This window comes from Cryptomeria japonica, chromosome 2 (genome assembly GCF_030272615.1).
Source record: "Cryptomeria japonica chromosome 2, Sugi_1.0, whole genome shotgun sequence".
NCBI classification, from domain to species: Eukaryota; Viridiplantae; Streptophyta; class Pinopsida; order Cupressales; family Cupressaceae; genus Cryptomeria; species Cryptomeria japonica.
In genome coordinates this window covers 175,218,892-175,231,149 of record NC_081406.1, presented here as the reverse complement: position 1 = coordinate 175,231,149, position 12,258 = coordinate 175,218,892, and the positions used below count along the sequence as shown (strand labels likewise).

Genomic DNA, 12,258 nt, shown 5'->3' with positions numbered 1-12,258 from the left:
CAAGAACAACGTTGTAACGTGTGGATTGTGGACAATGTTTTGTATAAATTTTTTCTTTGTGGATTGGAATTCTGAAGAGGAGTTAGCTGGAAACTATTTATGTAGCTCTGGCCATTTTGTATTAGCTACACTCAATGTGAAGAACAATGCAGGTGCTCCCAATTGGTGTACCATTGTAGTGAGATCCTTGTGGGATCTTTTCCAATAATCTCTTGTGCCTTGTAATGAAGCTACAAAACGTATTAATTGGTTTGGCAGTTGATCGGAAGGTGTAGACTGCAACTGTTCACACAAAGCTTGTCACATAGTCGGGATGGAGTCTTCTAAGTTGGTCCGTAAGAAAACCGAAGGTGATTGTTGGGAATGGTGTCTCATAATTAGATTGTAAAGATAATGTCTAAACCTAACACGCTGTCCAAATCTTTGGTCATGATATCTTATCAAGTGCAAAGCATATTCATGCAAGTGAACATGTTTTGTCCTTGGTTGGAGTGGTAGTGCAGATCCGCTTGGGAACAATGTTGGGAAAACCATAGCAAACAAGCCTTCAGTGTTGTATTCATTAATGGGTGAGCAACTTATTTCAGGCCAAGCTGCAACATTTTGATCATCCTTATCTAGGTGCAATATCTTTTTAATGGCATCTAGTTTAGGGGTTGAACATGGCAAATTTAGGATGAATGATGATGTGGTTTGTAATTCAACTTCATCATTATTACAGAGTGGCTCTTGTGTTGGTAAAGGAGGCTGCAGAACAAAGGAATTTGGAAGGGTATGTAAAAATTCAGATATATCGGTAGATGTTTGTGGCAATAAATTAGCAGCTGCAACGTCAATGATAACATCACTGTAGTACTGGTCATCTTGAATTTTGTAATTCAATGCGTCCATAACATGGAACTTGTTTACATAACAGTCATATTGTTTTCCTTCGAGATTTGTCCTTCGAATAATCACAATCTCCAAATGTTGGAATTTGCGTGGCAAAGTAGTTGCTATTTCTGAAATGTCTTGTGGGAAATTAATGGTGTGCCCTATATATTTGTATTGACCACCCCTGGCATGGCTAACTTGCAAAACAGGGGCAATCCTTTCTATAAGCATCTCTTTTACTTGTGAAAGCCATTTTAAAACCATGGGTTGTTCGCCAGGGTCCATATGTTTGCAATAGAGAATCGGTGAACACCCTTCTCGTTATAGCATCTTGAGAAAATGACATCAGGTTGAGCTAATTTGACATGCATAGCAACATACTTTTCTTTGCAGATTGTACATGTGTGTAGATGCGACAAGCCATCTATTCTTGTCCGGAAAGAAGCCAATGCATTTGTAAATACAAAAGATTTGAAATGTTCTGAGATTGGTGTCGATGTAGCAATAGAAGTTACATTTGTCTGTTGATCAATTGGTAAAGGTTGCTTGTAGGGTTGTTCATATTGTGTGGCTGACTGGGTGAGCACAGATGAATGTGGCTGGAGCATAGTTGAAGGATGGGTTTTAGATGAGGCTGGCAATATGTGAGGTATGGGAATACCTGAAGAGTGGGTTGCAACCAGATTTGGCAATACTTGCAAATAATTGGAATCCATGTTTTGATTAAGGCGTTTGTATTGCCGCTTTATAGAAATTTCTTCTCTACGTTTTGCATAGTAGATCCTATTTTGTTCTTTCTTTCTAGCTTTTTTCAAATCTAATATTTGTGTAGCAAGCTCTTTGGAGATCTGAGAGAAATACAAGAATGGTGTTGTGTTAGAATGAGAAGCTATAAAGGGGAAAGAACAGGTGGATGGCTATTGAGTGTGCAACACATATGGTTGGGAGCATATTTGTGGTGCAAGAATCTAAAATGCAGTGTAGAGTCTTCAATCGGTAGAACCCCAAGTCCCTTCCAATGGTTCTCCACCCTCCTCTGTCGATTGAAGACAAAGGGAATTCTATTGTATGGATAGCCTAATGGGAAGGGGCGCAGTCCGGTGAAAAGTGTTTGTGGAAGGGTGTGTATGGGTGTGGCTGCATACTTATATGAATAGAAATGGGATACAAGGGTACACGTAAATGGTGCAATGCATTTATGGAAGGGCAGATATAAATGGGGTTTTTTAGATAAGTGGAAGGACATATGGACATACCTTGTTATGTATATACATATATGTGCAGTGTAAAATAGTATATAGTTACATGTGTGCATATGCAAATACATAGATAGATGAGCATATATATGTATATGCACATACACACATGCATATATACCTGCATATATATATATAAATAGGTAAATAGTCACATACATGTAGTTTAGGACAGTATATACTTACATATGTGCTTATGCAGATAAATAAGTATGTGCGTGTGTGTGTATATAAAGAGATAGATATACATGTACAATGATTTATTTCAAGATGGCAGAATACATGCAGTTTAGAATGCCAATCTCATGCCATTTGATGGGCAAGTTAGAAGAACAACCATTATTAAGCAACAACAACAATTTAACATAGGATGTTGCACAATACACATAGCAGAGTTATCAGTATGGACATGAGACATTTAAATCAATGCCTTTGTGAATAGTGGATTGGGGAGTTTTAAAAAAAAAATGAAAGAATTACATAATGGTGGGAAACCAGGATATAGACCACCAAATGTTTGAAGAAAGTAACTAATCTAAGATATATATAAACAAAGATAAATAACAAGGAATTTTTTTTTTTTGCCAAAACACTTAATGCAGATGTTGATTCCTTAAGCAAACGTAAATAACAACTATAAAATCTGTAGGGCTCATAAAGAACAGGAAGAACCTATGGGAGGGCTTGAGGATTTCTTAGAACTAATAAGTTGAAAAGAGATGGTAGCAAACACAGATGTGGGCAACCGTGTTTTTAATTTCCATTTTTTTTTCGAAAATCCCATATGTCTATACCAAATTAGTAATTGACTATTTCATAGGGAAGTTAATTTTCCAACAAGTGCTTACAATATAACAAACTTATAATTGAGTAATTTGCAACCATTCTTTTTTTTTATTTGGCAAGATTCAATCACAATGCAATAAAGTTGTAGTTGACAAGTTGGTTTAAATTGTAGCCCAATGTGAAATAACGTAGATTAAATTTTAGACTGCAGATGAAAGAATGCAACCAGAATATAAATGGGCATGAACAATCAGTGCAAAGCTAAACTTGTTGGGTTATAATTGGAAGGCTGAGTTTGGGTTTTTAAAATCCATGTAAGAACCTTTTAGTGGAATGCTTATTACAGTAAAAAAATGCATTGTGAGATGAAAGTTGTATGAAAATAATACTTACCGTTATGTCTGGCCAAGCAAACCAAAGATAAAGGAAAAACAATAATGGTAGGAAGCATTTTAGACAATGGGCAAACCAGACAAATGGTAGTTAATCCTATTACGATGTCTTCCATTTAGAAGTTGTAACAATAATGGTGGCAATGTACAATCTAACAAAGCTTTACAATGTAGAAGTCCTGTGAACTATGCTTGCAAGGTAGTATATAATAAAAGTGTATGATGGCAGAAATATGCAATCCTATATGTATGAAAGGCAGTGAAGACGGTTCAGTCAGTAGAATCCCAGTTCCCTTCCAATGGTTCTCCACCCTCCTCCGCCGACTAAACATGAAGGAGATTGCAGCATATCTATGCATATAGACATATATGTAGCAAAAAACAATATATAGCCACATCTGTGGATATGGAAATACGTAGATAGAGCAACATCTCTATGCAAATGCATATACATAGATGCATATATACCTACATACATATATATATACATAAATAGATAAACAAATACATATATGTAGATCAGGGTAGTATATACTTGCATATGTGTATATGCAGACATTTATGTAGAGAAAGTCACACACACACACACACACACACACACACACACACACACACACATATGTATGCATGCATATATACTCAGATCTACATCCATATATATGTGTGTGTTTGTGTGTATGTAAACAGATCAATGCAAACGTATAAAGATCAATTCGAAGAAGTTAGTATTGTCATGATTTGAACTTTAATTCTGCTATGTAAATTTGGAAGAGGTGGTAACAAAGCGCACATAGAATTGCAGTTTGAATAGAAAAGAAAATCCATAGACATGTACATTGCGATTAAAACTGTGGAGATGTGTTTATGTATAGAAATGTTGAAATATAAAGCCATCATATGTTTGTAGTTCTTTTTGAATCAAATTTTAAACAAGGGATATGAATGAACCATAATTGGAAAGAACAATGTTTATTTAGGTATGACAACAGACTACAACACACATGTATATGAAGAGAAGTAAAAGTTAGTTCTTGGAAAATGAGATTAGGTGTTTTTTTTCAATCATCTTCAAAGAAAACTAGCAAATGGTTTTTTTTGCAAGGAGAAAGGGAAGAGATTGCAGGGTGGGTACTTTAAAATTGTGGGGTTTTATATATATACACACACATATACATCCATACATATATATGTATACACATATAAAACATGCATAGAAAAAGAGGTTATGAATAAAAGCAGACACAACAATTGGCAACCTTCATTGGCAGAAAAACATATCAGTTAAAGGATTGAGCAAGCCATCTCAAAATGCAAAACAACACAATAGTGATATGTGGTTATATGTAGCAGTTCCATGTTTGAAATAACTGCCAGCAAGTGTGGAGGAACAAAATATTGTCAAATTGTTTGTAAATGGGGAAATATGAGCTTCATATAGTGTACTTAGACAAAGAGAAATCCTATGTTTTATTTCCCTACATTATAGAGTCATGCAGTTGCACCTATTTTGGCAATCTCTGTAAGTAGATAGGTGGACTCAGCTTCAAAATCGGGCTTATGTACTTTGTTGATTGTTACTTTTATTATGTGCTCAGAGTTGTATGTGTTAGTAGACACCAAAGTTGTAAAGCTATAATGCTTGAACAGGGGCTATAATTGGAAGGCTGAGTTTGGGTGTCTAAAATCCATGTAAGAACCTTTTAGTGGAATGCTTATTACAGTAAAAAAATGCATTGTGAGATGAAAGTTGTATGAAAATAATACTTACTGTTATGGCCAACCAAGAAAACCAAAGATAAAGGAAAAACAATAATGGTAGGAAGCATTTTAGACAATGGGCAAACTGGACAAATGGTAGTTAATCCTATTATGGTATCTTCCATTTAGAAGTTGTAACAATGATGGTGGCAACGTACAATCTAACAAAGCTTTACAATGCAGAAGTCCTGTGAAGTATGCTTGCAAGATAGTATATAACAAAAGTGTATGATGGCAGAAACATGCGCTCCTATATGCATGAAAGGCAGTGAAGACGGTTTAGCCGGTAGAAGCCCAATTCCCTTCCAATGGTTCTCTACCCTCCTCCGCCGGCTGAACACGAAGGGGATGGCAACATATCTATGTATATAGATATATATGTAGCAAAAAATAATATATAGCTACATGTGTGGATATGGAAATACATAGACAGAGGAGCATCTCTATGCAAATGCATACACACACATGCATATATACCTGCATACATATATATATATACATAAATAGATAAACAGATACATATATGTAATCCAGAGTAGTATATACTTACATATGTGCATATGCAGACACTTATGTAGAGAAAGACATACATATATATATATATGTGTGTGTGTGTGTGTGTGTGTGTGTGTGTGTGTGTGTGTGTGTGTGTGTGTGTGTGTGTGTGTGTGCACATGCATATATACTCAGATCCACATCCATATATATATGTGTGTTTGTGTATATGCAAATAGATTAATGCAAACATATAAAGATTAATTTGAAGTAGTTAGCATAGTCATGGTTTGAACTTTAATTCTGTTATGTAAATGTGGAAGAGGTGGTAACAAAGCGTACATAGAATTACAATTTGAATAGAAAAGAAAATCCATAGACATGCACATTGCGATTAAAACTGTGGAGATGTGTTTATGTATAGAAATGCTGAAATATAAAGGCATCATATGTTTGTAGTGCTTTTTGAATAAAAGCAAACACAGTAATTGGCAGCCTTCTTTGGCAGAAAAACATATCAGTTAAAGGATTGATCAAGCCATCTCAAAATGCAAAACAACAAAATAGTAATATGTGGTTATATGTAGCGGTTCAATGTTTGAAATAACTGCGAGTAAGTGTGGCAGAACAAAATATTGTCAAATTGTTTGTAAATGCAAAAAAATGAGCTTCATATAGTGTACGCAGACAAAGAGAAATCCAATTTTTTTCCCCCTACATTATAGAGTCATGCGGTTGCACCCATTCTGGCAATCTCTGCAAGTAGATAGGTGGACTCATCTTCAAAATTGAGCCTCTGCACTTTATTGATTGTTACTTTTATTTTGCGCTCAAAGTTGTATGTGTCAGTAGACACCAAAGCTGTAAAGCTATAGTGCTTGAACATAACTTTATTAAGTATGCTATGAGGTGTTTTTTCTATTGTCAAGTCATATTGCAATATGTATAGTTCATTTGCAGACAGAGACAAGAGTTTTGTACCAACCTCATCAAATGCTTTAGCCCAAACACTGCCTGTATGATCTTGTAGTTTCATCTGCAGAAGGTATTTGTAATTACATTCAGGGAATTGTGTTTGACACCTAGGGCAGAGCCACAAATTCTCAGCTAATTTACTACATTTCTTTTTACATTCTTTATCGTTGAACTGTAATGGGCAAGTTGTATAGTAAAATTGGTCTTCCTTTATGAAGCGCAAGACAACTGCAATAGTAGTCTCAATGGTTTCTGGCACAATGCTAAGACGTTGTAGGATGGATGCAATTGAAATTCTTTGATACTGGTTATTTTTGCTATGGACAACCGAAGAGTGTGGATCAAGGCATTGTTGTAAAACGCCTCTTAAACGGAGTGGGTCTGCTTCAGGAATAGAAGGGTTAATTTCAAAACTTGTAGGCGCTGAAATAATAATGACTTTTCCATTGAAATAACCAACCCTTGCATTTTGAACAACAAGGATGACAAATGTTCCAGATGCATGCATATTTTTCAAGTCACTGCCTAGTTGTTCTGATGGCGGGCCCCAAGGTTAACATCTATTGTCAAAGTTGACATATCATTTATTTTTACTATTCTCTTGTTTACAGTAGAGCCATCCTTTCTACGAATTACAGAAATCTCTCCGACATTGACAACAACACCAATAACATCAATCAAAGTATTGTTGGTAGTGGTGAGAATTTCATTAATAGGGGTGAAGCTTCTTTTTTTTTTTTTTCCAGTCTCAACAGCATCAGGGGTAGACCGCTTCAAAACTGAAGTTTCAGTCAAGATAATCTCAAGGTGGCTGTTAAGATTATTGTATATTGTGCTTGCATCTTTTATAGTACCTTTGGAAAGAACATATGAAGCTCCTTTTTCAACTTGGTGATAGTGCAATTCTGCTATTTCGTCAAAGGAAGTGATTCTAATTTCACAACCCTCTTCATCTATAATATCAAAACTAAAAACCTGGCCATTGCACTTTGGCGTGTTATATTGATGCATATTCCTCTTATTTGTTACGTGGCCTTTTATGGTCCAATTGTTTTGGTAAGGGTTCAAGTTTTTAATAGGGCTGATATTTTCAGAGGGAGCATTTTGTGGGCAAGGCAAATCTGCATTGAATTTAAGAGCACGTTTAGTAGAGGGTGGGGTTTCTCGGCCCAACATTTGCTCTTCCTGTTCTTTAAAGAGGTATCGAGGTTTTCCAACCAAATGACAATCCATTTTTTTCACATCAAGAGTGAATATAATGATGGTCCTGTAAAAGTGAGAAGGAGGTATGCTCAATTGTAGGAAATATGTTTGTAAACAACATAGAAAGAGGTTCACATAAATGAGGGAAAACACATTATAGAAGGTACCTTGTGTTCCAAACATATCGACAAGCATAGTTTTTCAACAAAAGAATAGAGCCTATCTTCAACGTCTCTGCATGCAACAAGTCAACATACTTGGGTGGCAAAATGGCTACCTGCATATACGTGCCATCTGACAAGACTATTTTGTATCTGTCATTGTCATTTGGATCACCAACCATTTTTTCAAACGACAAAAGCTGCAACAATGGCGAAGGGATACCATCTCCAGCATTCATAGATCGGATTGCATATGAGGTAAGCTCAAGGTGATCGTTAAGTCCCTACAAGGAGAGGACAAGAAGGTTGAATTTATAGAGGAGGGAAGTTTCATAGCAGCAATGCAGACATGATAAAAGAAAACTATGTTTGGTGATATATATATATATATATCTAATTTGGTGCCATTCTCTATCTCTATTCATGCAACAAGATAATAGAATGCCAGTTGTATTACAAGGTAGTGGAGTAGTTTTGAATAAAAGGATGTGTCACTCTATATTTCTATAAGTTAATGTGTTTGTGAGTTTTTTTTTTTTTTTTGCCAATGGATGGATAGAATATATGCGTAGACTATGAAACATGGGAATGATGACAACTATGTGGATGCAACGAAACATGTATACAAGTGATGTTTTTTGTGTTGCTGAAACACCCAAAAGAATGCTCATATCTTTAAATTTGCGACAACATAGAATGGATTATATTACCGAAGTATCTGGGGGAGGCTATTGTGATGGACTAGGAGAGATAGCAGAAGATGACATACTACTTAATGCTCTTCACAATTGGAGGAAGTGATCTTTTGTGAGAGCAGACAATGCCTATAGGAAAATAAGCAGCATAAAGAAAGGTTGAATAGCGTATTAAAATAAAACCTCCAAAGGAAAGTGCAACATAAAAAAAAAACATTCATAAATATTGAGATTAATATATATGCAAATTATACATGCACACTTTGACAACCCAACAAATCCAATGATTTGTTTTCTATTTTTCCAAGGCAACAAAATACAAAATTGTAGACAGCCGAAAAAAGAGGTAACAAACACAAAATTATCAACCAAGCTAATTTTTTAATGTTAAAGTCTGCCTAGTTGACCAAAAAAGAGGTGGAAAATAGAAATCTATTAGCTAATTTGCTTCTTAGTTTTTAACTCCGCCTAGTCAACCCAAACAAGCTTGGCAGTAAATACAAAACTTTCAGTTGAGCCAGGTCTTTAGTTTTAAAGCTTGCCTACGAGGCCCAAGAAAAGGGGTCATAATTGGAAAAAGGGTAAAGATATCTGGAGGCAAGAGATAGAAAACTATGAGGAAAGTTGATTCTTCAATAACCTTTTGAAAAATAACTCACACCTTTGACGTATTCTAATTAGTGTGAAGCTGTCAAGATTCTATAAGGAATACATTCTACTTGTGAAAGATGAATAGAGCAACAAGTGAAGCTGAAGTGTAGGCAGGGAAAATCGTATCAATGTTCAACGCATAACCCATCAATGTTCAAGACAACTCAAGAACAATGTCAAATTTATTTTTCTGGAAATTCACATAGAATGCACCATGTACAACTCGATACAATTCAACAAATCGGTGAATCCGAATGATGGGTTTCTTGTAGGAGGAGGCCATAGAGAAAAAAATCAAATGACCATGAAAAGGTGGGGTACATTAATTAGAGCATGGAAATTCACTTTTGTAAGTATTCAAAGGCGTAGCCAAACCTAGCAGGAGTTCGTGAATGCAAGGAATTTTGTGGCAGCGCATTTTGTCGTGCATCCATTGTGTTAAGCACAATGTATCTATTACTCATGAACCTTGTAAGTCGCATTCCCATAAGGTCACCACTAACAAATTCTGTTGTTCCTCATCCTAAAAAAAAAAACTTTGGGACAATGACAATTTTCTGGGGATAAATGCCTCCACTAAAGCTGGTAGATATAGGTATATTTACATATATAAAAAGCTATATATCTGAATGCACAGACATAGAAATCCATATGCATGTGTATGCAGAAACATAAATATGTATGTATATATATTAATACACATATAGATAGATATGTATGTATGCACATGGATATATAGATGTAGAAGCATGTATGCATATATGGCTACATGCATAAGCATAAAGCTATATATCTGAATGCACAGACATAGAAATCCATATGCAACTGTATGTAGAAACACAAATATGTATGTATATATATACATATACATAGATATGTATGTATGCAGATGGATATATAGATGCACAAAACTATGGAAATACATAGGTATGCATAGATTAGCATGCATAAATAAATGAATATGCATGTGTACATGCATAGCCTGAAAGAGGGAAGGAGCAAAAAAAGACATATCCACAAATGTATCTATGTGTAAGTGTAAATACATATATGGCTATGCCTTTGCTCTAAGATGTTTTTTTGGTATGCATGCAGACATCATGGATACATGTATTTATGCTACTAACTGTATAAGAATTATGTGGGCAACAAGTATGGCAATCTATTTATATATGCAAATACATAAATAGATTTTAAAATTGATTGAAGCACCCACTTTTTTTGATACATCTAATCACATTGTCGTAGGCCAATGCTTTCGAGTAGAAAAGGACATACAGTCATATAGTCTCTATAAACAAGTTGAAATAGACAAGGGAAATCAATAAAAGGAGATTACCAATACAAGGCCATGTATATCTTGGTCGCCGTGACAAACAAAGCTACAACTAAATACTATAGTTTGTGCAAGGCAGAACTAAAAAATACAAAAAGTAAATTCAAAATGAACAAGTTTGTGAAAATTTGATATTGTTTGGATCATAAAACTTCTAACATATAAAATAGCAGGGATTTCTGACGAAGGTAAACAACAATGTAAATGTCAATTAGGGAAGCAACCTAACACACACATTAATGGTAACATAGCTCATTGAATGGCCACTGACTTGTATGCATGCCACTGCATACTCTTTCTTTCTCACGACATTTAATATAAAAAATAAATACATACATACAAACATACATAGCCTTGGAATCTAGAGACTGGTTTTACTAGTAGATATAATATGGATGCAAGGAAAAAGAGATTCAAAATTCATTACCTTATTTATCAACTGATATAAAGTACTCTTATTCAGCATATAGAATTTCATAGTACTCTTATTCAACATATAGAATTTCATAGGTACTCTTATTCAACATATAGAATTTCATATTGGCAATGAACTAACGAAACTTGTGTTTCAGGAAATTCAAGTGGGAATGTCTATAAAATTACAAATTGCAATTTTCCAACATGTAAATGGGATCAGGTTTAAAAGTAAAGTTAATATGAGAAATAACTATGTTGTGATCAAACTCAACAAACAAAAATCATCAAATGCTAATAATTTTTGACACCAAACAATTCCTACTACCTGGTAGTTACAATCTGTACTTCAGACACTTCATGCTAGTTACTATTTGTTGATCAATTTGTTTTGAGAAACACTATTAAGAATCTTAACTGTGGCAACAAATCCAATTCACTTTTAAAAATACGCAAAGTGCCCTTCTTTGTCAAAACTTTAATCATTCTATTTGTTTTGCCATGTCGACTAAATACAAAAATTAACAGAGAATATTGAAAAAAATAACAAAGATTTTTTTCTTCCTATAGAGCAAAAAATATAAAGACACTTGATCAAATGCTAAAATCATCAAATGCCAATAATTTCTGACACTAAACAATTGCTACTGCCTGCTAGTTACTATCTATACTTCAGTTTGTTACAAGAAATATTATTAAGAATCTTAACCGTGACAACTTAACATAAGAGGAAAACTAAAAATTAAGGGCTTGCATGACAAATTACACTAATCCTCATTATACATAGATGAAACAAAACAGGAGACTAAAATTAATTTTTTCACAGCATTAGAAGACCTTGTTAGATTCTTACATGCATATATGCCACTCTCAAACTCAAGATAAAAAGGAACTAATTTTTTATATCCAATGCCCGTGGAATGCAAATAACCGGAAGGCTAACAATTTATTGGGCACCAAAGCACAAAAGCATAGCACTACAACCATCATTGGAAAGACACAAAGAGTAATAACAATTTATGTTTAGGCATGTTTCAAGCAAACTGCTTTATGGGTATGCGAATGACAAGAAAATCGAAGAATTTGTGCAAGAGCTTGAAAGAACGAGGTCATGGCTTGCAGGGAAGAGGGAAAACGAAAGGATTTCGGCAAACAACCATAGGAAATGGACATCGAAATTATGGTTAATAGAAAATAATTAGAGTAAATATTCAAAAAATGTTGATTTACAGAGTGTATCCAAAATCAATAAAAACTCCACAA

The 12,258-nt window shown here is 34.7% G+C and overlaps 2 protein-coding genes across 2 annotated transcripts; both read right to left on the bottom strand.

Annotated features, from left to right (window-relative positions):
* Window positions 1-6,287: 6,287 nt before the first annotated feature.
* LOC131049966 (replication protein A 70 kDa DNA-binding subunit A-like) lies at window positions 6,288-7,043 on the bottom strand. Its single transcript, XM_057984082.1, has one exon. The coding sequence runs from the start codon at window positions 7,041-7,043 to the stop codon at window positions 6,288-6,290; it is 756 nt and encodes a 251-aa protein (XP_057840065.1).
* A 17-nt stretch (window positions 7,044-7,060) lies between these two features.
* LOC131049965 (replication protein A 70 kDa DNA-binding subunit A-like) lies at window positions 7,061-8,138 on the bottom strand. Its single transcript, XM_057984081.1, has 2 exons — window positions 7,906-8,138; window positions 7,061-7,802 (listed from the first exon to the last, which is right to left on the bottom strand). Exons 1-2 carry the CDS (start codon window positions 8,136-8,138, stop codon window positions 7,061-7,063), a joined length of 975 nt encoding a protein of 324 aa, XP_057840064.1.
* Window positions 8,139-12,258: the final 4,120 nt, after the last annotated feature.